This window comes from Hemicordylus capensis, chromosome 4 (assembly GCF_027244095.1).
Source record: "Hemicordylus capensis ecotype Gifberg chromosome 4, rHemCap1.1.pri, whole genome shotgun sequence".
NCBI lineage: Eukaryota > Metazoa > Chordata > Lepidosauria > Squamata > Cordylidae > Hemicordylus > Hemicordylus capensis.
The window spans coordinates 292918434-292945869 of record NC_069660.1 but is presented as its reverse complement, the minus strand read 5'-3'; the positions used below and the strand labels follow the sequence as shown (position 1 = coordinate 292945869).

The following is a 27436-nucleotide window of genomic DNA, read 5'->3' as shown; positions in this document are numbered from 1 at the left end:
AAAATATATAAGGAGTAATCTTTGTGATGGATCGTTGCTGATACCACAAAAAAACCTTGGTCAAGCTTGAAAGCGCTAATGTGTTCGTGGATGTGCATATTTGTTTCACCATTGCCACCCTCATTATGGAATTTCCACTGCAAAGACAACCAGCAGACCAGCTCTGTTCATATATTTAGGAAGTTATTAAAAACATTTCCTTTCCCATCAGACTTTGGAAACAAGGGTGGCTTTTATTCTGAGGCTCTGGTGTTGCTTATGCTATCTTAATCTTTTTCTGATTAAAGTCACTGATTTTAATCTGTGTATTGTGAGTGGCCCTGAAAGTTAGGTAAACCCATGTAATGGAATACAAATCTCAAAACAAATAAAATGCATGTGCATACTCTGAAAAATATGATGTTTCTCCTAAAGGCTGAATTGCAGAGAGGTCCCTTTTTGTGTCTTTCTACCACCCAATGAAGACTGGGGGATTCTAAAGCTTATTATGGGAAGTGGACAATTCGAGTGAGCTACCACTCTGTGGTAGGATTAGCAGTTTTCATAGTGAGCTCTGCACTAGCCCAGGGGTGTAACTATAATAGGGCAAGGGGAGACAGTTGTCTGGGGGCCCACTGCCTTGGGGGGCCCCCCAGAGGCAAGTTACATGACTGATCCCCCCAGCCGTGCACCCGCCCGGGCTTCCTTCAGTTGTATTCATCCTCCAGAATTGATGTGAGTGTTAAGACCTGGAGCTACCAGAACAGCATGTCTTTCTCTAGTACCATTAAATGACTTGCGTCGTCCACAATTTACAAAACCTTTTAAAAAATAATTTAGGATGATGTTCTATTGTGGCACATAGGTTTTTACTATGCTTTTTGTTACCACCATTCAGTCTCATTTAAGATTTCTTTACTTCATGAGCTGAGCTTCAGTGGAGGGGGGGGTACATTTTAAAATCTTGTCTCTGGGCCCACTCCAACCTTGCTACGCCCCTGACTGATCAAATGTGCAGCCATTTTATCAACAAGTCTAGTTATTGGTTTTGTTGACTATCTGGCTCTAAATAAGGGCAGATCTTAATCTTCAAAGAAATAGTTTATATCTCCAGCATGCATCTCCAACACAGATGCATTGGACTTCAGAAGAGGAAACTTCTCAAAAATGAGGGCACTGGTTAAAAAGAAGCTGAAAGGAGATGTCAGGAGGGTCAAATCAGAAAGCATGAAACTTACTTAAAACCACAGTAATAGAAGCTCAGTTGGAATGTATACCAAGGAGGAGGAAAGGTACCACCAAGTTCAGGAGGCCGCCAGCATGACTAACAAGTAGAGTCTGGGAAGCAATAAAAGGGAAGAAGACTTCCTTCAGAAAATGGAAGTCCTGCCCAAATAAAGAGAACAGAAAGGAGTATAATCTCTAGCTAAAAGAAATGCAAGGAGATGCAAAAAGAGAGTTTGAAGAACATGTAGCTAGAAGTGTCAAGGGGAATAACAATACATTCTTTATTTTATTTTATTTATCTTTTACATTTATATCCCACTCTTCCTCCAAGGAGTACATGGTTATGTTTATCCTCACAACAACCCCGTGAGGTTGGTTAGGCTGAGAGATACATGACTGGCCCAAAGTCACCCCATGAGTTTCATGGTTGAATGGGGATTCGAACTTGGGTCTTCCTGGTCCTAGTCCAACACTCTAACCACTATGCTATGCGGTTGGACTCTTAAATGATGAGGGTGTGAAAGTGATTATTAAGGAGGATAAGGAGATTGAAGAGAAGCTTAATAAGTTATTTGTATCTGTCTTCATCGTGGAGGATACTGACCATAAACCTGCTCCGGAATGGAGATTCTTGGGCTTGGAGGCTGAAGAACTGGGCCAATCTGAGGTGATGAGAGAGGATGTTCTAAGATGTGCTGGACTAGGACCGGGGAGACCCGAATTCAAATCCCCATTCAGCCATGATACTTGCTGGGTGACTCTGGGCCAGTCACTTCTCTCTCAGCCTAACCTACTTCACAGGGTTGTTGTGAGGAGAAACTTAAGTATGTAGTACACCACTTTGGGCTCCTTGGAGGAAGAGTGGGATATAAAATGTTTAAATAAATAAATAAATAATAAGCTGTCTTGGAAAAACTAAATAAAATAACAAATGGCCCGGGCCAGATGGCATCCACCCAAAAGTTCTGAAGGAACTCAAATGTGAAATTGCTGATGTCCTAGCAAAAATATGCAACTTGTCCCTGCAATCAGGCTCTGTACCAGAGAAATGGAAAGTAGCTAAGAAACTCTAGTTTTCAAAAAGGGATCTGGGGGGATCTAGGAGACTACAGGCCGGTTAGCTTAACATCTGTGCTGAGTAAATTGATCGTAAGCATACTTACTAAAGCATACTAAAATAGTTAAACATATAGAAGAACAGGCCTTGCTAAAGGAGAACCAGCATGGCTTCCACAAGGGCAAGTCTTGCTTCGCCAACCTTTTGGAGTTCTTTGAGAGTGTCAACCAGCATATGGATAAAGGTGATCTAGTTCAGTGTTTCTCAACCACCGGTCCCTGGACCGCTGCCGGTCCCCGAAGGGTTGAGTGCCGGTCCCTGACTGGGAGTCAACCCCCCCCCCCCCACTGAAATCAAGGCACTCACTTCCTCAATTTTGCACATGGCACAGAAGAGGAAGAGTATCACGGAGGCATGGGACCCTTCTTGTGCCTTGCCTCCACGTGCTGCTGAGATCTTCCTATAGCTATCTTATTCCCTATCTTTACAGCTTCAAACTGTATGCGATGTGGGGGCATGGAGGAAAAAGTATGGCAGTGGGCGCCACTTGAAGGGCTGCTGGTTCTTGCATGCTCATTGTTTGCAGCCAAAGGTTGGTTGATTGAAACCCAGCTGCCTGTTGTGGTCGAGGCGCCTTGAGAGGGAACACTGTTTCCCTCTTGCATCAGTGGGGCTTGCTTGTATGTTGTTTTCATTGGCCCCATGTAGCTTTTGAATTTTTCCAATGGCCCAGCATCCCCTCTCCATTGAGTAATCACAAGCACCTCCACTCCAGACATACTGGAGACAAATTTGTTCACCCAGGCTTTTAGATTCAGGGGTTCTCAACCTTGGGTACCCAGACGTTGGTGGACTTCTACTCCCATAATCCCGAGCCATAATGGCCAAATGCCATTGTTGTTGGAGGTTATGGGAGTTTAACTGAGGGACCCAAGGTTAAGAACCCCTAATATTCAATGTTTGCAAAAGATTCCAAATTTAATTATTTTAATGCTTATATTATTTTCATTCTAAACTGCCCAGAGATGCAAGTTTTGGGCAGTATAGAAGTCTGATAGATAGACAGACAGACAGACAGATAGACAGACTTGAAACCCCTTTACTAACTGCTGGTCCGGGAAACTGCGCATAAAGAATGTAGCGGTCCTTGAAACTCTGCACGAAGAATTTAGCGGTCCTTGACTCCAAAAAGTTTGAGAAACACTGATCTAGTTGACATAGTGTATTTGACTATACGTGACTACGAGGAGACATAGTCGAGGTGTATAAAATTATGCATGAAGTTGAGAGAGTGGACAGAGAGATATGGATCTGAACTGTCAGTGACTGACCAGGAGAGAGATCTTGGAGTCATGGTGGACAGCTCATGGAAGGTGTTGACTTAGCATGTGGCAGCTGTGAAAAAGGCCAATTCCATGCTAGGGATCATTAGGAAGAGGATTGAAAATAAAAATGTGAATACTGCAATACCCTTATACAAATCTATGGTGCGGCCTTATTTGGAGGACTGCATACAGTGCTGGTCACCATACCTTAAGAAGGGCATTGTAGAACTAGAAAAGGTCCAGAGGAGGGCAACCAAGATGATCAGGGGCCTGGAGCACCTTCCTTATGAGACAAGGCTACAGCATCTGGGCTTTTTAGTTTGGAAAAGAGGTGAATATAGGGAGACATGATTGAGGTGTATAATATGATGCATGGAGTAGAGAAAGTGGACAGAGAATTTTTTCTCCCTCTCTTACAACACTAGATCCAGGGGTCATCCCATGAACCTGATGGCCAGGAAATTTAGGATTCACAAAAGGAAGTACTTTTTCACACAGTGCATAATTAATCTATGGAATTCTCTGCCATAGAATTTGGTGATCTGACTTGAAATGTGCCATTTCAAGTGTTTCGAGCTCGAAATAGAATTCCCTTCAAATGAAGAGCCTATTTTGAGCTTGGAACAGAGTGAACCTGTTCCAAGTTTATATGTTCTGAGTGTCATTTTGTTGGGCTGTTTTCCTGTTTTTGGTACTGGCTTCTGATTGGCTTGTGATCTCTTTGCTTCTTGATTGGCTTGTTATCATACAAATCAAGTTGATTTATATAAGAATTAAGAACAATTAAGAAGCGAGGAAATCAGAAGCCAGTACCAAAAACAGTCTGCCAAAATGGCGCTCTGAATACTCAAAACGCTCTGAGCTTGTTCCATCAGAACAGCCAGCTTGCCTGGTTGTTCCAACGGAATGTTCTGGGGTATTTGTGTTCAGTTCCAAGCTTGGAACAGAACGCAAATCCCATTACATGTACATATCTATTCTTATGTTCTTAGTTTCACAGACTAGGGTTATTTGTGCTTCTGGTGTCTTACTTGTCACGAAACCTTTAATGTATATGTATTTATTTTAGTCAGTTGCTTGTTTTTGTTGTTGTAATATACTACTTTCAAAAAAATTGGGGATGGCACCATAGCTCAGTGATAGTGCATCTTTTCATGCAGAAGGTCCCAGATTCAATCCCTGGCAGCATCTTCACATAGGGCTGGGAAAGACTTCCACCTGAGACCTCGGAGAGCTGCTGCCAGTCAGTGTAGATAATACACTGTCTCGGTGTATAATTCTGTATAAAGCTGCTTTCTAAGTTAAGTTTGAATCAAATCAAATAAGACAAATGTCTCATTGATGTTCAGAGTTTGTTTCTCCACTGAGTAAACTGTGGACATCTTTTTACTATTCATAAGTCTTTGCTTGTGGAGGGGAGCAAATTGTTTAACATGTGCCCTCCTCTTTAAAACCAACAACCCTATTTGAAGAGATCAAGAAATAATTTTGAGATGAAAATTCTATCAGCAATGCCTTCTCTAGGAAGCAATAGTGTCTTGTCAATGCTAGTTGCTCTCTGACAGTGAAAGTGCCATAGGGATGCAAGCCATGTATACAGTGGCCTCAGTCATGATGTGTGCATTTTCAGATTCTCTTGAAAGACAGTGAATCTCATTTGTCCAAAGCACTGGGGAAATTATAACTGGTCCTTGAAAATTGCATTCACTTAAAAAAATATATCTATCCGGTTAAGAGAAAATGATAATATTTTTTGTATTCTTCATTAAATACTTAAACAAAAAGCAGAATTTTGAAGCAGTAAAAACATGGACAGAGTTTATGACGTTAGTCTCTGCTGTGCAGTGTTTTTATATAGTAGTTATGCAGTGCAACAAATAAAATTCAGCCATGCTTTCAGAACTACACCTAGAGAAGGACATTTTATGAAGCAGCAATTAACTCTTCAATATGAGCAGAGATGTAGTGAGGTTGGTTTGGGACAAGAAGCAAAGATGAGCCCCTGAGATCCCTGACTTCTTCTCCTTCTCCACCATGACTTTGCTACAGAAGAACTATAAGGAATGGTGAAAAAGAAAACATTCTCAGCATGCTAGGGATGTGCGAATAGGTTTGACATCAAACCTGTTCAGTTTGAAGGTCCGATATTGAACGAACCAACACAAACTCTGGTTTGGTATTTGTACTGAACACCCACCCACCCCCGGCCATTCGGGGAGTTGCATGTTTTTTAAAATCAACTTTTGTTTTTACTTACTCCCTCCTGCAGACTTCTCCAAGGCCATGGGGGGGGGGGTCTTCTCCGGTGTTCCCCCTTCCCCCCACCGGCCTCTGTTATGTTAAAAATCACCCAGTCCAGGCAGTCTTCAGCCCAGCAGAGCTCACTGGGCATGCGCGGCAGCCTCCAAAATGGCCACTGCCTGCACAGGGGAGGCCCGGAATGGTCCGAAGACCACCCAGATTGGGCGATTTTTACCATAACGGAGGCTGGCGGGGGAAGGGGGAACTCCGGAGACCCCCATGGCATCAGAAAAATTGTGGAAACCTCCCCCCCCCCAGTTTGATGGTTGTTCAAAGGGGTGCAGAACTGAATTGGCCCGATTCAGGTCTGGTTTGGGCTGAAACCGGGCCAGCTGGTCACATATTCTACACACAGTCAGTCTCTCTCTCTCTCCTCTGAATCAGAAACATTTTTAAAACGTGTATACCTACTACACTCATTTCTAATAGTAATACAGCATCGACAGCAGAAGGTGAACTGTCACCCAGCTGGTTCCCACTCCCAGGGGCCCAAAAACATTTATTCCTCCCCCTCCCATTTAATTATAGCTATGCATCTGAATATAAGACAAGCCTATTTATGTAAAATAAGGCTTTCTAAGCATCTGTACAGAAAAGAGGCTATGCAATTCTCTGAATAAACAGGCAGCTTTAAAGTGCTAATCTGAACTTCTCAGGAAGAGGAAATTCATCATTAATGTTGATTCCATGGCAACATGAATAACCACCCCAACTAGTCCAGGAGGCATCTTTTTAAAATAGTTACAATTAGGGGGAAAGCAGCTTTCTCTGCTTATTGCAGAATAGTGTCCTTCCCAATGGCTTTTGCCTTTGTGTTTCTTTTTAGATGGCAAGTCCTTTTCAGATAGGGAACTACTTTATTCCTTTTGCTACATAAAGTACTTTGTGAGATTTCTGTGTTGAAAAGTGGTATATAAATATTCTTAATAACATGCAAAAAACTTCCTATGTTGACTAGAGTTACTGAATTTGAAAGTTAGAATGGTAGTGTCAGATATTCTGCTTAGCTGCGACCTTACTGTTCTGTTCTATTGCTCTCTGTAGCATTGACATTCCTAGTATGGAAAAAAAAGTGCTTTTTATAAGCACTTAAAATATAGTCTTAATAAACTTCACAATATATTACAATAATATTTTTAAGTTATCAGCTATAGTGGTTCATAAACCTCTTGAGAATTCCAAATCGTATTTCCCAGTTCTATCCTGTCGTTGGCAGTGTTTAGGTCATTAACAACTTGTATGTTTTTTATCTTTCTTTTCTTTTCTTTTCTTTTCTTTTCTTTTCTTTTTGAGTGAAAAAAGGATACAGGTTTTTGGGTTGCATTTAAATCAGGCAGCTTGGAAAATCTAAGCTATGTGGCAAACAATTTCATTGTGCATGTCAGAAAACATTTCACCTGTGCAGCAAGGGAGGGGCGATTTTTGCTATTCTCTCCTTCCCTCCGAGGCCCACTCTGCCTCCCAAAAATGTGTCCCTCGAGGGTTCATATTGAAAGCAAACCTTTTTTTTTTTTTTTTTTGGCATGGACAACATTCGTCTGGATGTCAGCCAGTTTTACTGAACTTCTAGCATATCAGACTATGGTAAAATATATTTCATTCTGCAGGTTATTTGGGAAATGGTGTTCTTATTAGTAAATCTTTGGCTTGCCTTCTAAACTAGCCAAGACTACTTTTTTCCATAGCCATATTTCAGGTTAGAATTACTCAGCTGATACCATCTCAGCTAAGGCAAGAATGACTGGGAGGAGAGCTGGTCCTGTGGTAGAAAGCATGAATTCTCCCCTCTGCTAAGTAAGGTCCACCCTAGTTTGCATTTGAATGGGAGACTACTACTTATGTGAGGACTGTAAGATATTCCCATTTGGGGTTGGGGCCACTCTGGGAAGAACACCTGCTTGTTTGCATGCGTACACACACACACACACACACACACACACACACACTTGTTACAAATTCTGTGGCTTATTCCTGATAAGGGTGTGCACGGACCAGCGGTGGTGGCACCACTCCCTGAACCGGTTTGGTCAAACTGACAAACCGGCTTGAATCAGTTCAAAGTGGTTTGCGGTCAAACCACTAGAACCGACCCAGTTCACAGCGGACTGCTTCGATCACGAACTGGTCCATACACATCCCGCTGAGCCTAACAGTTTGGTATTAATGGTCCTTCTCCTTTCTGCCTACACACTTCTTTCCTCTTTTTTTTTTTTTTTTTTAATTCTTGGCCTCACTCTCATATTCAGGAATTTGTTTTGCCTCTTGTAGCAAATGACAACCAGGGAGCCTATTTGAGAAATAAGTGTAAGGAAAGCAAACTATCCTAAAGTGGATACTGAATTAATAGGCCTGCACCAGAGCAGCTGGGTGCCAAAGCAAACCATTCTCCCCTGGTCTCCAGGCTTAAGAAATTACCCAACCCTGCCCTTGGTTACAAATTGTTGCTGTGCTGAAGCGGTCAGACTGCTCTTTTTCTGGAAAGTATTTGCCAGTGAATCTTTTCTGCAAAGTATTTGCCAGTGACTGTGAATCTAACTGGTCTGTTTAAAATCCTTCTCTGCATACATAGCAGGGTGGTTTAATTTTATGCCATTGAAATTTGAAAAGCAAGAATACCAGTAAGTTGACGTAAACCTCTTCCAAAATACGGCTGGTACTTATGGAAGAAGCGGTACTTAGAGCTTTGTTGTTGTTTGTTGTTATTGTTGTTAATATTTGTTGTTTGCTCTATAGAGCAAGCCTTCGATGTGCTAGCAGCATTCACAGAAATAAGAAAAGTAGAAGAAAACTACTGACTCTTTTAATATACATGTATAACTTGCTTTCTACATTTGTAGCCCAGGGCACACACACACTAGGAAATGTTATTTTTCTCAATTTTGTACACCATTACAGTCACACTCTTGCAGAGCAGAATACCAAGAAACTCCAAATTCCACAAAAATACATTTTAAGTGTTAGTCTGAATAAACTATGCAGTCCGGTAAATGCATGCAAATGTGGCACAATTGTCATGAGCATAGAATTTAGTTAATCTTGGAATCAAGAGGATGTAGTCTTGACTAGAATGTTGCAATGAAAACTTTCCAGATTTAAATAATGTTAGCTGACGGTAGGCAATCAAGCTTTTGTAGATATTCAGAAAGATCATGGCAGCAACTCTGGTTGAATCCAGATTCTGGTCATTTTACTGAACAAACAAGCATTTTTTTATAGATTCCAGATAAAGTACATCTAAAGACCTCAGTTCTTTTCTTAATTTATCTAGGATTGGTTAATATCATTCCTACTGGACCTCTTTTAGCCTATAAAATGTTCCCCCTTTACTGCTTGCACTGGCTTCCTTTCCTTAATGGACTACATCCAAACTAGGGGATTTGGGGAATTCTTCGGCAGGTGCACAGAAGGAAGGGACATTTTTCATCTAATCCCACATAGGAACATAGGAAACTGCCATATACTGAGTTCAGACTATTGGTCTATCTAGCTCAGTATTGTCTTCACAGACTGGCAGCAGCTTCTCCAAGGTTGCAGGCAGGAATCTCTCTCAGCCCAATCTTGGAGAAGCCAGGGAGGGAACTTGAGTACTTCTGCTCTTCCCAGAGCGGCTTCATCCCCTGAGGGAAATATCTTGCAGTGCTCACACATCAAGTCTCCCATTCAGATGCAACCAGGGCCACCACCACCTTCTTCCTACTAAAGCCAGAGTTACAGGACCCTTCGGAACATATTTTCAGTAGGCGTAGGCAGCTGCAGAGGGAAAGGGAGCTTGATGAAAAATGCCTCTCTGTGCACATGTGGAAGCATTCACCATGCACAACCTTCTTTGGCTTTACAGTTAGCAGGTCCCTGCTAACTGAGCAAAGAGGCACTTTTTCAAAGTGGTGATTCTCTTTATTTAGCAGAGGGAGAGCAACTGGCCCTGTCCATCCCCAGCACAGCATCCCTCCAGTGGCTGATGCTGGTGTCTGTCTTCTGTTTCTTTTTTAGACTGTGAGCCCTTTGGGGACAGGGAGCCATCCTATTTATAGCTATGTAAACTGCTTTGGGAACCTTTGTTGAAAAGTGGTATATAAATATTTGTATTTGTATAGACCATTGTGTTCATATTCATATGTTACTATTTACTGCATGCATTTCATTGCTCCTGTCTATCTTCCTTCTTTGATTTCTCCTTGTATTCCTCCAAGAACTGTGTTTCTCTGATACCAATATCTTAATTAAACCAATGCTAACACCTGCCTCATGCCTCAGTCCATTTCCTTTGTCATTCTTCCCGTTAGAACCCATTGCCTCCAGGTGTTCATATAATTCACTCTCACTCTTTACAAAACACATTGAGATGCAACTCTTTTTCCATGGACTTCTTTAATTGGCAAGAGGCAGAAATGCAAGGGGCAAACACCTTAGGAAGTTTTAATTGTGCGTGTCTTCCTCCATTGTCTTTTCTCACCCCCCTTCCTTCCTTCCTTCCTTCTTTCCTTTTTCATTGTCTGTCTGTCTATGCTTCATACTATACAGTACTTTCTTTTAATACAGTATTTCTATTGTAATAGATGATCATAGCTATATTAGGTTGTTGGTTCATAGGAAGCTGCCTTATACCCAGTCATCCATCTCGTTCAGTATTGTTGCTCCATCTAGTTCAGTAGTGTCTGTGCTAACTGGCAGTGGCTCTCCAGGGTTTCGGGCAGAAGACTTTCCCAACCCGACCTAAAGATGCTGCCAGAGAAGCAGATGCTGCACCACTGAGCTTTAGCCCACATCCCACTGCACAATACAGTAAGGTCTGGGTTTGGACTCTGTTAAGAATATAAGAAAAGTCCTGCTGGATCAGCCCAAAGGCCTAACCAGTCCAGCTTCCCGCTTCACACAGTGGCCAACCAGGTGCCCCTGAGAAACCCGCAAGAGGGGGAAAGCAGTCAACTGCCCACTCCTATTGGTGTTCCACAAATAGTCTTTCTGGTGCTGGTTCTTCAGAGCTGAAACGGTGCTGTCAGTTTTTCTATGAATTGGTACTACAAGAGTTATGGGCCAGCTGTGTTGTGTTTTGTCCTGCAGGTAAATCTTGGAAGCAACCAGTATCTCTTCTCGGCAGTTGTGGATCCCAAGGAAATGCCTTGCTTCTGCTTGCGACATGATGTCGATGCTCTCCTCTGGCAGCCACACCCAGACCAGCAGGACATGTGGGAGCACATTGCTACTTTCAACGCCTTAGGTATGGAATAAGTTTTGCAACACTCCTTATCCAACTATATTCCATGTAATCTTTTCCACTCTCATTTGTACCAGAATTCCATAATTTTAAATTTGGTTGATTAACACAGCCATTCTAAAATAGCTAGATTGATTTTTGGAATGATTTATCATCAGAAGTAACTGACAGTGACAATCGAGAAGATCAGTATGTCATTGTCTCAAGTAGAGATTGGTTTTATAGACGTTTCTGGAGTATATTGTGGATAGCATGAAATGATGACAGCACTCCATCTTACCTACAGATGTAAGGTTTTTCCTTTCACAGCTCTGGATTAATTGCAAGTAAAATTTTCCAGAACCAGTCCATAAAATATTCCATACTAGCTTTAGCATTAGGAACATAGGAAGCTGCCTTATACTGAGTTGGAGCATTGGTCCATCTAATTCAGTATTGTCTACACTGACTGGCAGCAGCTTCTCCTAAGTTGCAGGCAGGAGTATCTCTCTTTATCTTGGAGATGCCAGGGAGGGAACTGAACCTTCTGCATGCAAGCATGCAGGTGCTCTTCTCAGAGCAGCTCAGTCCCCTAAGGGGAATCCTACAGTGCTCACACAAGTAGTTTCCCATTCAAATGCAAACCAGAGCAGACCCTTCTTAGCAAAGAGGAGAATTCATGCTTGCTACCACAAGACCAGTTCTCCTCCTGTTGAGCGCACTGGTAACAAAAGGAGTTCCACAGCAGATGGAAAGGGTGTAAAAGGCAACTCAAACCAGAATGAAGGTCTGTTTGAAAACTGGCAGGAAAATTGGCATTGATCATAGAAGTTTTTCACTTGCACAAACTGAACTATTATAGTCCTTTAATTTTCAGCTGTTAGACCAAGCTGCTGTTACCATTTCTTTTTCTTTCTTTTTTAATGATTTCTGGGGAATGCCAAAGCTTTAATTATCTTAATTATTTTTTAGGAAGAATTCACATTTAACCACTTACGCCTTAATTTCTTGAACTTTGGGCCAGCTTTTATATTGTAATGCAACTGCAGGAACGAGGGCAGAGCTGCAATAGGGCGCATGAGTTCCAGGAGCCCACACAACCATACCTCCAGGGCCGCATCGCTCACCCCTGGCCATTTTTCTCCCGTGCGCCACACCCTGCAGCGCACTCCTCCAGCCCACGGCCACTTCCTGCTCATCCCCAGCAACACCACGTGGGGTAGGACACAAAACATGCGATTGCTGGGGTGAGGAGGCTGCCGCCGCCACCAGAGTAGGGCGCATGCTGCCGCCACAGAGGGAGGGGGCTACCCACGAGAACTTGGGCCACCGAAGGAGTAATTTTAACTTTTTTGTATATGGCCAGGATCCAAAGATCTGCTTTAGGCATGCTGCGGGGAAAAGTTGGCCATGGCCTTTGGAATGTTTGAGAGAGGGTTTGTTTCGGGGATTGGTTCCTAGGTGGTGGTTCCATATTTTGCAGCAGTGAAGCAGCAACCCTATGAGCCCCTTTGTGGTAGCAGAGAGTGCACCAAGAGCTTAAGCCTGAAAGCCAGGAAGCTATGATTCCAGTAGAAGAAATAGTCCAATTGAAACAAACATTTCCTTCCCTTCCCGGGTTACAATCTACTATCCATGTGTTGATTTATTCTTACTTTTTTTCAAAGCAAAGGCGATTTGACCATTTTTGATCACATCTTAGATACTCCTAAATTCTTCGAGGTGTGTTTTGGGTCCTCCTCATCTTAGAGAACACTATCATATTGGTCTCATCTTACAGGTAGTTGGTTACATGTTGAAGGGTTTTATCACTATTATTCAACTGAAAGTAAAGCAAAGGTTTTGCTAAATGACTCATGATTAGTTTCAGATTCTATAGGTAATTTTTCAGCAAGACAAAACCACCATGATTTTGGTTCATTTGCAAACAGCAAGAGACCCTGTAGAGCTCACATCTGGACATCAGGCTGGCATCTGATTAAAAACCACAATATCTCCTTCCTGCTTTACTGCCATTTTGCAGTACCATCTAGAAATTACCACCTTTGTGTTAATCTTTCAGTTTCTATTACCGGAGGAAAGTGTGTCATCAGCTTCTCTTGCTACAACCAAATATTAGAAATCCTTGCTATCGCAAGGATTTATGTAGCTAGAGTAAATGTGATCCCTTTATCTGAGCCTCTCCTCCATGTGTTTGCTTTTAATTAGACCAAGTGCTAATTGAGATGAGGTTTAGCAAGAATTCAAAAACCGTACTGGGAAAATGCAAACTAAAACAGTAACAATGTAAACAAAGAGAGAGGGTGGCTAAATACAGAATACTTGAAAGATGAGTGCTAGCAAAAAACAGTACAAGAATTGTTTCAGGTATACAGGATGGCAGGTTGATTTTGCTCCCCAAGCAGCTTAACAAATTGGCCAAACACTAAAATTGATCTTGATGATCATGGGAGAACATATGGAACAACAAAGGAATTAATGAAGACACAGTTAGCATCTTGAAATGTGCTCTGAAATGTTGATTTTGTGTCTATATTATTTTCTTTCAATAACTGCTACGATCAATGGCCTATTTCAGACATTACATTATACATGTGTCCAGATGCTTGTAGACATAGGCATGCATTTGAATGAGATGTCAACTATGAATCCAAATGAAAGACTTTCAGTAGGGTATACGAACCGGTTTGGAGGCCTTTTTCGGTCCTCTGGTCTGATCCAGTGGTGGGGGTTACCTTTAAGCAAAAGAGAAGGTGCTCTTAAAACCAACCAACCCCCACCGCATTTCCCCTGTCAGTGCTGTCCTGAAAATCACTGGTGTGGGACAGCAAGAGGGTACGCTGCCACTCTGCATCAGTGATTTTTGGCACTGTGCCAGCAGGGGAAACACGGTTGGGGGGGTAAGAGCACCCTCCCGCCTGCTTAAAGATTTTTAAAAAACCACCACTGTCTGCTGGTTCAGGCACATCCCTGACTTTTAGCCTGTTACAAGTTTGTCCTCTGTGGCCTAGCCACCATTGGACAATGGGGTCAAATGCCCTAGGTCATTTTTATTTATTTATTTATTTATATGTAAACCGCTTTGGGAACTTTTGTTGAAAAGCAGTATATAAATATTTGTCATATTTGTAATTTGGGGACAGGCCCCCTCTGATGCAATGTACAAATAGGAACTGTTGAGCAGAATGTGTGAATAACTGTACGTGCAGACATTGTACATAAATTGTACATGCACTGAATAGAACATGTAAATAGGGATAGTATCTTGTGTTCAGTATTATTTCCTAGATGATATTTAACTAACAATGGCATATATTATTTGACTGTATATTCCTTCCATTCTCCTCCTGGTCCCTTGTTTTGTTACTGTTGGGAAGTCCATTTATATTTATATTGTTCCTTGTACTGCTCTGATGATTAGAACTACAGTGAAAGTGGGTAAGAAAGCTACCGAGTTCCAGTGAAGATTTTGAATCACTGGTGTAATATTCTCCCAAGATCTCCTAATATCAGGGATTGAGCGGCCACATTTTGCCTCGCAGCAGCCTCTGAACAGTCTCAAAGAGCAGCCCCAAGCAGAGGGTGCTACAGTTGTCTAGCCCTGGAAATAGGCAATAACTCTGAATCCAAATGAAGGACTTTCAGCCTGTTACAAGTTTGACCTCTGTGGTAGAGCCACCATTGGACAAGGGGGTCAAATGTCCCTGGGCCGCTGCGGTCACGGGGGGCACCACAGCACTCCTTTGCCCCTCCCTCAGGGTACCACTTTGTTGTTATGCTTCACCCAGCCGGCAAACACTTTGTTTGCTGGCTGGAAGTGTGAGGTGTCCTTCCCAGCCGGCTAGCAAAGGGCCAGCTCTGTTCGTTCGTTCTTTCTTTCTTTCTTTCTTTTTCTTTCTCTTCCTTACCTCAAGTGAAAAAAAGCAAGCACCAAGCCAGCCCTTTGCTTGCCAGCTGGGAAGGAGCAGAAGAAGGCTTGTTCAGCCCCTTTACTGGGTGCTAGCACGCTCCCTACATCTGACATCAGAAGCAAGGGTGTGGCCAGGTCATGCACAGTGCTGGAGTGACAGGCCACCGGCTAAAGCGTGTGTCTGTGTCTGTGTCAGAGCTGCTCAACTTTAGTCCTCCTGCAGATGCCAGCCTACAATTCCGATAATCCCTAGATGTTGGCAACTGTGACTGGGGATTATGTTAGTCCAAAAACAGATGGGGGGCCTAAGTTGAGGGGTGTGTGTGTGTAGAGATACACACACACACACACACACCTCCCTCTACTTGCTTGGGCCTCATTGACTGACATGGAACTCCCAGATCAAACCATGCAAGATTGAAACATGCCATTTTTGCAGGAAGGTTCCAGACCTCGTCTAGACTCCCAAGATAATGGAAAATTCCAGAAGAATTCATTGAGTTCCCAGCAAATTCAGGGAAACACTTCAGCTGAAAAGCATGAGGAATCATATTTCCTAGGGATACTAAACTTCTAGATTCACAGAGAGATTCATGGCAGCAGTTCCGGGGTGGGGGCGGGGAGCAGCGATGGCCAGGGAAAGTACCTTGAACAAACAGCAGATGTTGCCCCTGCTGGCACTCTGTGGGGAGCCCGGGAGGCCTATGCAGCATGTGCGGGAGGCCAGCTGTGGGGCAGGGCAGCCTCCCTGTGGGATGCTATGTGGGCCTTCTGGGCTTCCCACAGGATGCGAGTGCAGGTAGTAGTGACGTTCATTGTTTGTTAAAAGTATGTTCCCTCGCCCTCACCATCCCACCTGGAATCATCATCATCACCGTGATGAATGCTTGCAAACCGCAAGCCCATTTTACTAGTATTTTATTAAATGGTGAGCGTTTTAAAAACTCATGTAGACTTCTCTGTCTCAAAGTGGCAATGCTTAAAATAACTATTTTACTCTTATTGTCTGTGTTGTTGGCATTTTAGGTTATGTGCAAGCATCAAAGCAGGATAAGAAATTCATGGCCTGTGCCCCAAATCACTCCTTTTCAGCCCTGTGTGAGTGCCTGAGGCGAGTGTTCATTTATCGGCAGCCGACTCCTCTGAGGACTGTTCTCTACAACCGAAAGGAGGGAAGACAAGTAGGGCAGGTAGCCAAGCAGCTGGTAGCCACTCTGGAAGCTCATGATCCTGTTTTGGGGTTTCAGGCAACAAACGAGAGATTATTTGTTCTCACCACAAAAACCTTGTTTATAATCAAAGTAATCACTGAGAATTAGTGACCAAATGTCTCCTAAGCTGCTCTGCATTCAAAATGGTCTCCTATAATGACTATATAGATTAGCAGGAAAGTGCATTGATGTGCTGTCAATGCAAAAGCAATATATCGCAGGTACAGTTTTTTAAAAATATAACCAAAACTGAATTTGTCTTTATTTAAAACATATAAAGGTTTCCAGCATTATTAATAAATATTGGTGGTGGGAAACCGCTAGTGCAAGGAAGTTGTTGGTTTTGTCCAACGCTTTCCAGTGTTGGAGACAGAAATTGCTCCTGCAAAATGGTTCATGTTCTTCTTTCTATTTTTCCAAATATATGTCCATCACAGCTCTTGTTAATAGCTGGCTGAAAGTAGCTGGCCTTTTTAATTTTTTTAATTTTTTAATTATCCACAGTGGTTTCAATCTGCCCTGCTAAATAAAATCAGTTCCCGTTTTGTGCGTGATTATAAATTAAAATGTAAATTTCAGCTTAGTAAAACCTTTAAAAAATTTTGTTTTCCATTTCCATTTAAATGTCTTCATATTATCTGCAGTGGCTTATTGGAGAAATGATGGTCAATCTGTGCATCTATTTTTCTCAGGCATATTTTAAATTGAAGCTACACCTTCCCATCTTGTGTAAATGCAGTGATCAGATTTTGATTGTATTCTGGCTGCAGATAAAAATCTACAACCATTTTAGAAATAAAGTGGTATTTTTTTAAAATAATAATAATAATGTGTTGGTGCTCTTTTCCATGACATTGAGATTTGAGACAGAGTAAGGATTGGCATGAATTGTCCCCTTTGCTAAGCAGGATCTGCCCTAGTTTGCATTTGAATAGGAGACCCCATGTGAGCACTGCAAGATACCCCTTAGGGGATGGGGCCAATCTGGGAAAAGCACCTGCATGCTTGCATCCAAAAGGTTCCAAGTTCCCTCTCTGGTATCTCCAGATAGGGCAGAAAGAGACTCGTTCCTGCAACCTTGGAGTAGCCACTGCAGGTCTGTGCAGACCAGGCCTGCTCAACTTTGGCCCCCTAGCTGTTTTTGGACCACAGCTCCCATAATCCCCAACCACAGTGGTTAATAGCCAGGGATTATGGAAGTTGTAGGCCAACATCTGCAGGAGGGCCAAAGTTGAGCAGGCCTGCTGTAGACAATACTGAGCTAGATGGACCAATGGTCTGTCTCAGTATAAGGCCACTTCCTGTGTTCCTATGAAATGCATTATGCCTACAGCTGCTGCCTCAGTTTAAGCAAACTCCCCCTTTGTTGTAAACCTCGCTGCCTACTGAGGTCATCAGGAGAGGTCCAGTTGTGGTTGCTACTGCCTCGTTTGGTGGTGATTTGGAACTGGGGCCTTCTCTATGGCCACCCTGGAACCATAGAGAATAAGAGCTCCCCGATCTCATCTGCTTTCAAGAAAGCTCTCACACCTGTTTATTCACACTTTTAGTTAATCTTTTTCTACATATTATTTTAACTGTTTCAATTGTTTTGCTTGTTTTCTTGGCGGTGGTTAGATTTTTTTTAATTATATGTAAGCCGCAAGGATTCCCAACCTGTGGGACTCCAGATGTTACTGAACTACAACTCCAATCATCCCCCGTTACAATTAATTCACAGTTTGCTTCATGTGTAAGGGTTACCAAACAACTGGGATGGTTTCTCTCCACGCATGTGTAGACTTAGCACATCTAGAAGATTGCTCAAGTCTCAGTTTAGATCTTCTAGAAGCTTAACAAGTCTGCAGACCTAATGCAGGGGATATCAATTCATACAGAAAAAACCAACTCCCTCCACAACTGGGCCAGTCAGCCCAGCTGTGAAATGAGATTTTACCATATGAGGAAATGCTCCAGGATAAAAGAACAATGCATCTATTATGCAGTAATTCATCTATTCCATACAAATTATATTTTTGAAACCAATAACTACTGAAAGCTAATTTTCCTTATCTCTTGTGACAGATTAAGCAAAATGATAGAACACCCTTGTCATTCCCCCCCCCCAATATACTTTATTATAGCAGACAGTACAGGGAAAGAATGAACAGCAAACGTACCTTGACTTCAAAAGGAGTCTGACAGATCACATCTAACCAGAAAAAGGCTTTTCTCCTCTTGATGATACTTCTGCACACTTGTTAAGAACTGAATGGTGCTTTCAATGAATCATAGGTCTCTTGATATATCTAAAGGCAATCTAGTTCAATCCAAGAATTCAAGAATGACATGGGCAGCTGAACATAATCACCAGCAAGTCCACTGCCCGGGAATGCATTCCCAGTGGTTGTCTTGTACAAACTCGCCCAAGTCCTGTTCCTGAGCTATAGGCCCAACACTCTACTAACTTTCTCTGCAAATCTTGGTTCCAGAAAGTCAGTAGAATGTCAGGAAGAAGGTTCGGAACCGGACTTGAGCAGACGTGTCCACCATGCTGCTGATTCCCAACATTTGCCCAGCCAGTAGACTTGCCAGTGGTTGTGTGAACCCACTTTCTTTTATCCAAATCATGCATTAAACCTCTTAGTGTGCAGCTAGAAAGAGATGGAACAATGTTTTTACATGTGGGCTGCTCACCTCCTTTCCAAGAAAGTTTAGTAAAACAAGTGTCCTAACCCAAACCATATGTTTCAATGGTATCCTGCCACCCAAGATGTATGGCAATCTAAGCCTGAGAAATTTCATCTAAACCATGGATGTTTGGGGGTGGGCCCACTGCTGCCGCCACCCAATCACAACTGTGCTAAAATCTTAGATTTTTCCATTAATTTTTATGGAATTAAAAATTTCACTTACGCTGCAGAGGAGAGATGCATAGTGTCTAAGAAATGATAAAAACCAGTATAGTGTAGTGGTTAGAGCAGCGCTACACAACTTTGGCCATTCAGCTGTTTTTGTCTACAACTCCCATCATCTTCAGCCACAGTGGCCAATAGTCAAGGATGATGGGGGCTGTAGTCCAACATCTAGAGGAGGACCAAAGTTGTGCAGCACTAGCTTAAAGTGTGCAACTAGGACTAGGAGATCAAGATTCCCATCCCTGCTCTGTTACGAAGCTCACTGTGTGATCTTGGATAAGTTAATCTTTCACCCTAACCTAGCTCACAAGGAGGTTGTGAGGATAAAGTGAGGAGAGGATGTAGGATGCCCTGAACTCCTTGAAAGAGTGAGATAAAATGTGGTCACAGTGTTGGACAAAGACTGGGGAGACCCGAGTTCAAATCCCCATTCAGCCATGAAACTCACTGGGTGACTGGGCCAGTCACATATCTCTCAGCCTAAGCTACCTTACATACTTGGAGGAAGAGTGGGATATAAATGTATAAATAAATAAAATATGTATATTCCACCCCTCCAGCGCAATACTGCTCAGGACCACTCACATTGCTATTGCTGATAAAGGAATAATAAAACAACATTAAAAACACTTCCTCCCTCTCTCTCTCTGATAAGGCATATTCTATTGACGGTTGATTATGACAGAACTGTTTTTCAAAAATAGCCCCCAAGGAAGAACAGTAGCTTAAAACACACAGGGCATTAAATTTAAAGAATAAATAACTTATAACAATCTGTTGTAAATTAGACTTCTTTTTACAGAAGTAGAAAGAAACAGATGCATTTTTTGTTTTTTAAAATGTAATTTGATTAGTTGGGTTGTACACTGAATAAATCATCATTCAAATCATAGCTTTTTCTCACCAAAGACAATTCTGAAAGTGATTTGGAAATTACAAGGTACGTCTTCTAATGAAGTTCCTTTTAAATACCACCTGGAAAGCAATTGTCTGCCTGATTATTAGGAACAACACAAGGAAAAAGCGAGAAAAAAATTACATAATTGATACTTTGCACCTTGCCATTTAAGGTATATGTCAATCACTGTGCCAGATGCTCCAAGCACTGTAGACACAAATATTCATACACATTGGTCATGCCACAATATATAATGGCTGACATGTTCCACAGCCTTAGGAGGGTGAGGCAAGAGCTCTGCTGCTTCAGGGAGCAGGAAAACTAGCTGCCCTGCAGGCAATTTACCTGTAATTTACTCGCTCCTTGAGATCTTGCTCTGCCTTACCAAGACTGTGGAGCATGGCAGTCACTGACTTGGATTCAAAGAACTGTGAGAAAATGTATTAGTGCTATTGTGTACATTCTAGCAGAAGACTTCTTGCAGTATAGTGCCACAATGGTTTTGGAGGCTGTTGTACTATATGAACTCTCGTACAAGGGTTCCCAACCTTTTATAACAAGTGTACCCCTTCTGTTGCAACCTTCAGTTCAGGTACTCCATAGAGATTTTTTATCATGCACATACAAATTAAAATGCTACACTTATGAGACAGGCTATTCCAGTCACTAGCTTTCATCCAGACTAAGTTACTCATGAGTAATCCTATTGAAATTAATTGGACAAGTAAATTTTTCTCAATTTTAATATGAATGCATATGAGTAACTGAATATAAGCCGGTGACTGGAGCAGTCGGTCTCATAACTGTAACCTGTGTGTGTGTGTGTACATATGAATGTACGTACAGGTTACTACTACTACTAAGCAAAGATAAAGTGTGCCATCAAGTCGATTTTGACTCCTGGTGCTCACAGAGCCCTGTGGTTTTCTTGGGTAGAATACAGGAGGGGTTTACCATTGCCATCTCCTGCGCAGTATGAGATGATGCCTTTCAGCATCTTCCTATATCGCTGCTGCCCGATATAGTACCAGCGGGGATTTGAATCGGCAACCTTCTGCTTGTTAGTCAAGCATTTCCCCTCTGCGTCACTTAAGGTGACACCACCACCACCACCACCACTACTACTACTTATATTTATATACTGCTTTGCTGTGTAAAGTTTCCAAAGTGCTTTACATAGAAAAATAAAGAATAAGATGATTGCCTGTCCCCAAAGAACTCACAATCTAAAAAAGAAACATAAACACCAACACCAGCCCCTGGAGGGATGCTGTACTGGGATGGATAGGGTCAGTTGCTCTCTCCCAGTTAAATATAAGGGAATCACCAACTTAAAAAATGCCCTGCCAACCCCGTTGTCAGGGGTTACGGGCTGCTCCGGTCAGCGGCCCACATCCACAATAAGTTACTCTTAAGCAGTCTGAGGGTGTGTTGGCTTCAATCCAGCAATCCTCAGACGGGGAACAAATAGTATACAACTGCCCCTTGGGAAGGCAGGAGGACTCTGAGGACCCCTTGGGAGCCCTTCAAGTACCCCAGGGGTAGTAGCAGTGTTCTGTCTAAGGTGTGTGCACGTGCGTGCACTCTGGTTTTCGATGTCTGCTCAGTTAATTTTAGATCCCGCTCAGGCTGAATCAGGAAGGCCCCACACCTAATACGTGTGTGCACACACTGCCTTGATACTCCTGCCCAGAACAAAACTCATTCCATACACAGATGAAAAAAAAATTTTTTAGAGAGAACGCTGAGTACTAATACCCCCTGTTGGGAAGCCCTGCTTTAATGGACTATAAAACAGTTCTGAGAGAGAGCTTGCACAAACGGAAGAACTTTACTTTACTTTTCTCACAGAATAGTTCTTGCATGAGCACAAGAGACTGTGCTAGTGGAAAGGTACTTTTGGATGCCTGCCAATGGTTCTAGGCAAGCTTACTGCCAGCAGCCAGTATTACTAAACTATAAATGCAAGCTTTCCCCAAACAGCATAGAGATCCAATTATTTTCCTCCTCCACTCCTTTACAGCTAAACTTTACATGCAGCCCTCAGTGAGGGAGGGCAGGGTGCCACTTTGTCTGAAGGAGGCAATGGTTAGATCTCTTCTTCAGAAGCCCGCTCTGGATCCCCTGATAGTGGATAATTATAGGCCAATCTCCAACCTCCCATGGTTGGGTAAAATGATTGAGAGGGTGGTGGCTGACCAGCTCCAAGCGGTCTTGGAGGCAACTGATATAAACCTATTATCTGGCTTTAGGGTGGGCTATGGTGTTGAGATGGCCTTGATCGGCCTGATAGATGACCTTCAGCAGGGAATTGACAGAGGGAATATTACTTAACGGGTTCTCGGTGGCTTTCGATGCCATCATCATCATCATCATCATCAACCATGGTATATGTCTGGATCGCCTGAGGGATTTGAGGATTGGAGGCACTGTTTTACAGTGGTTCCATTACTATGTTTCGGGTAGATTTCAGTTGGTGGTACTTGGTGACAGTTGCTCTTCAAAATGGGGAGCTGCTATATGGAGTCCCTCAGGGTTCAATTCTGTCACCAATGCTTTTTAACATCTACATGAAACCGTTCTGGATGAGGTTACACTCCCCCAGAAAAAACAGGTTTGTAGCTTCAGAGTGCTCTTGGACGTGCATCTCACCTTGGTGCCTCAGGTGGAGGCTGTGACCAGGAGTGCTTTTTACCGACTGCAATTGATTTGATAACTCCACCCTTTCCTTGAGGAGAATGACCTAAAAACAGTGGCAACCTCCAGGTTGGACTACTGCAATGTGCTCTATGTAGGGCTGCCTTTGTATGTAGTTCTGAAACTTCAGTTAGTCCAAAATGCGGCAGCCAGAGACCACATTATTCCTGTTCTCAAACAACTGCACTGGCAGCCAATATGTTTCAAGGCAAAGTACAAAGTGCTGGTTATTACCTTTAAAGCCCTGATGGCTTAGGTCTGGGTTACCTGAGAGAGCGTCTTTCCCTTCCAGATCCCCACCGCTCATTGAGATCATCAGGAGTTCATCTGCCTGCAACCTGGGACTGGGCCTTCTCACTTGTTTCTTCTAGGTTGTGAAACACACTTCTCGTGGATAGAAGGGGATTATCTTCCTTGGAGGCCTTCAGGAGACCCATCTTTTTAGCCTGGCTTTTAATGATATTTAAATGTTTAATTTTAGTGTTTGTGTTTTTTAGTGCAAACCATCCTGAGCTGCTTTAGGAAGGGCGGTATTGAAATAGAATAAATAAAATACACTGCAGGTGGCCAGCTAAATAGGGAGATAAAGGGGAACCATCTATTAAAATGCGGTTGAAAGAGAAAGTAACTATCACACCAAATGAAAGCAATAGGACCACTGATTCTGGTCACTTCCTAATCACCATTACCTTTCATGTCATGTGCAGGGAACCATGATCTTTTCCCCAGATATGCAACCAGTTACATATATAACCTAGAATACTGTCACCACCGATTCCTGCCATATCCTTTACATTATGCATTATGCATTCTGGCCATATCTTCCCTTGGCAAAATATTCATAGACCAAGGCACCCACCCAGTTTGTTTAGTACAAGCATTTTTACCCTGAAGTTGTCTGAGTTGTTATTCATTGTGAAGGGTGTCACAGCGGATTTATACAAAGTCTGTTCATTTAACTTTGCTGATGGCAAAGCACAGGCTCCCTTCTTTGGAAATGCAACAAATGCTTCTCCACACAATCTGAGAGTCTATATTTTTCTGAAAGATGTTAAACCACTGGATAGTGGAAGCCAGAATATCAGCAACTTTATCTCATAGAAACATAAGAAACTGCCTTCTACTGAGTCGGACCATTGGGCCATCTAGCTCAGTATGGTCTACACAGATTGGCAGCGACTTCTCCAAGTTTGTAGGCGGGAGCAGTGGTGGATTTAAGGAGAGGCACAGTAGGCACTTGCCTACAGCAGCAAAATTTGAGGAGTGGCAAATTGCTGCTCCTCAATTTTTGCCGCGCCTCTCTGGGGGTGAGGGCAGTTGTAGGGTGTGTGGGGGAGGGGGCGAATTGAAAGCTCCTTCTTTAAAATTTTAAATTTTAAGCTCCTTCTTTAAAATTTCCCCCTTTTAAAAGGGCGAAAGCCCCCCTTTACCTTTGAAATACTACTGCCTCCACGGTGCTGGTGGGATGGGGCAGCGAGGGAGAGCTCCCTCCACGCAACAGTGGGCACTGCTAGAAGGGGGAACTTTCCCCTCGCCCCACCATCATCCTCCCTGCTGCAGCTGCTGCCTCGCCATCCTGCCGGAGCTGCACACCAGCATTTTAAAGGTAAATGGAGGGACTTGCCCCTTGCCCACCAACACTCACTGCAGCTGCCACTGCAACTTTAGCTGCCCCATCCCACTGCACAGCGACAGTTTTCAGGGGGGAAAGGGGGGACTTTACCTTTGCTCCCCACCACCCTCGCAGCAGACCAGTGGCCACCCAGAAAAGGACTTCAAATACTTGGCCTCTAACGGGTGGCAAAAGGCTTAATCCGCCCCTGGGTAGGAGTCTCAGCCCTATCTTGCAGATTCCAGGGGGAGAACTTGGGACCTTCTGCATGCAAGTATGCCAGTGCTCTTCCCAGAGCAGACATATAGTATCTCATTCAAATGCATACCAGGGTGGGCCCTACTAAGCAAAGGGGACAATTCATGCTTGCTACCACAAGGCCAGCTCTCCTCCCTAGGCCAGCTTTCCTGTTGTCTTTTCTGGCAAAAAGCTCTCTGTAGTGATCAGCTACACCTCTTCTAAAGAGTGAACTGGAAGTGAATCCTGTCCTGACTGGCAGGCTGGTGAACTCCATGGCTCAGCCAATCAGCACACCAGGTGGGTGGGACCTAGAGAGCTGTTGGGAGGAAGGAGAGGCTCATTGTCAGAATAAGCAGGCTGGGGGTGAGAGCAGGACGTGTGGCTATGGAGTATGGCTGCAGAAGGATGGCTGAAGATCTTGGAAGATAGGACTGCAAGGACATGATTCTCAACCAGGGTTTTGGTGAGTTCAAGACAAAGGAAGCCAGGGCTTGGGCTTTGGGACATTTGGTCTAGGGAATGTTTGTTTAGTCAGATTTTGTGTTAGACTTTCATTTTCTATTGTGTGCACTTTGTATATCCCTGAAACTGTTCTATGATTGTTTATCTGTAACGTAACTAAAACTAAGAAACACTAGACTTCGGCCATCCAGCCAGGGCGTTGCAAATGTCTCTGTAAGCTTTTGAGTATGCTTTTGTATTCTCCTACAAAGTGTGCCTCCCCAACATCATCTGTGGTGCTTCTTGAAGTATTCTTGTAACTTACTGGGTATTTTTACCTGTAATTAAAAGCTGAGAAAGCCTCAGCGGAAGCAGTCTGTGGCATTTGAATACAACTGTCTTGTGTGGGGTTTTTGTTGTTGTTCTTTGCATTTTACAAGCCTCTCAAAGTGCGTTTTTAACTCAGGAAAGGGAGTGTGTAGAAAGGGGGCTTTTTCCTCTGTTGAAAACAAGCTTCAATGGGTCAGCGGCTCACAGTTTTCTCCCCACGTGTAGGCTTGCACGTGGATGGAGTTTGGGGGTTTCTTTTGTACTTTTCAAATAGCAAATGAAAGAGAATTTTCCCTGGGATTTCCACCCCAAGCCCAGGGAGGGTCAAGCTCTGTAATAAAGAGGGGTGGTGGTGGTGGAAGCCATTTTTTTAACCTACCAAAAGTAAAGAAGAGCTTTAGAAGTATCCTTTGCCGGAAAACTCATCAGGGATGATTCAGCATTTTTCCTTCCCCTCATGTGAATTTGCTCTGAGACAAAGGCTGTAATCTGCTACACTCTCCTGCCTGTATATAACCTAAACCCCAAACCAGAAAGCAATCTAGGCCTGAAACAACAAAGGAATACCTTGAATGCCCATTATTTTTGCTATATTTTCCTTTTATTGTTTCCCCCCCAAAAAATGCCTCCCTCAGTGGTCAACTTCTGACTCATGCTTCACATGCACAAGGATGTCCTGCTCATGCAAGGCTGTTGAATTAGCTGCCACATGCCTCTGCTCTCCCTGGCTCCGGTGCCTCTCTGCTGCCATCAGGGCTAGGAGCCTTCTGGGAAGGAGGATGTGCCCTGTGTCTCCATCATGTGTGCCATCATTCCCTGGAAGCTCCCAGCCCTGATAGCAGCATCCGCAGGCGGCACATGGTGCCAGCAGGGCCAGCTGGATCCACCGTGGGCCAGCAAATACGTGCCTATGGGCCGGATCCGGCCTGCGGGTCCTATGTTGTGCAGGCCTGCCCTATACTGACAGTGTCTATACTAATGGTGTCTCTCTTGTTTGAGTATTATAAGAGTTTCCTTGGAAGAAAGGCAGCAAAGAACATTACTGTTGCGAGTGAACAGAAATTAGCTCTCAGTCTTTGTTAATCTTGCCACACAAATATAAATCCACTGAACATTTATTTATTTATCTGTTTGTTTGTTTATCACATTTGTACATGACCCCACATTTCCGTCTCTGGGAGTTTGCTAGGTAAAATTAGTGATGAGGCCCTATAGATAGGTATTTATCATAGGCAAGGATTAAAAGAGTTCTTTATCCAACAAAGGCTGCAGGGGCATTCATGCCTACAATTGGGAGAGATCAATGGCACAGGAGTGAGAGAATCTGAACCGGTGGGAAATAATGATTTTGGCCTGGAGTGGGGAAGCTAATCTTGTAAATAATATATTGATTCAGAATGGATGCTGCAAAGTCCTTGCGTGTATTTTTAACAACAAAAAGGGCTTAGAATGTGACTTGACTATACATGCTTGAAAGGTCACTTTATCAGCTTTTATCAGCTGAGTTTTGCTAGGTTCCCCCCCTCCCCCCGCCAAAGTTTTGGACATCACTAAGATCTAGAATGACTGTTGATGTTTCGAAGGGTTGTTCTGCTGGCTGACTTGGCTCAAGAAGAGCTCTTGAACTTCTGACTTTGTCTTCCTGTTTTTATTGCTGAATATTTGCATAGTTTGGAGGAGGATCGTTTCAGTGTTTGGAAGATGCTCTGACTTTTTCATTGTGAGGTTTATCTCCTTGGCCACTTATGTGGCTTAATATGGTGGATAATTTGAGTAATAAAGCCTCAAAGAAATAAAAGTAGAGATCACATTCTCAAAAACCATCATGTGCTTCAGGAAGGAACAAGTATAAGGTTTGGTCTGGTTTTTTAATCCCCTTCCAGTGAGGACTGCAATATTTAATCATTTTTTTAAAAAATCTGTACATTAGCTTTAAGAGTTGCCCTGATTATCAAAGACACACAGAGTACTTTTTCTCCCCATCAGGTATCCCCACTCTAATCCCACCAAACATCTGGGATAGTGGAATAGGACTTGAGTGTCTTTCCCCCACTTTTTCTTAAAATGGAGTGAGTCCTGGTTTCAGGGCCACTGAAACAATGGAGTTCATTGCATGA

The 27436-nt window shown here is 43.1% G+C and overlaps 1 protein-coding gene across 3 annotated transcripts in view; it reads left to right on the top strand.

Annotated features, from left to right (window-relative positions):
* NUDCD1 (NudC domain containing 1) overlaps nucleotides 1-25384 on the top strand; it is a 102769-nt gene extending 77385 nt beyond the window's left edge. For all 3 annotated transcript variants that reach the window (XM_053248297.1, XM_053248298.1, XM_053248299.1), the window contains exons 9-10: nucleotides 10951-11107; nucleotides 16020-25384. In XM_053248297.1, the coding sequence (XP_053104272.1) occupies nucleotides 10951-11107; nucleotides 16020-16312 (450 nt within the window). In that variant the 3' untranslated portion in view covers nucleotides 16313-25384. The remainder of the gene's footprint in view (nucleotides 1-10950; nucleotides 11108-16019) is intronic.
* Nucleotides 25385-27436: the final 2052 nt, after the last annotated feature.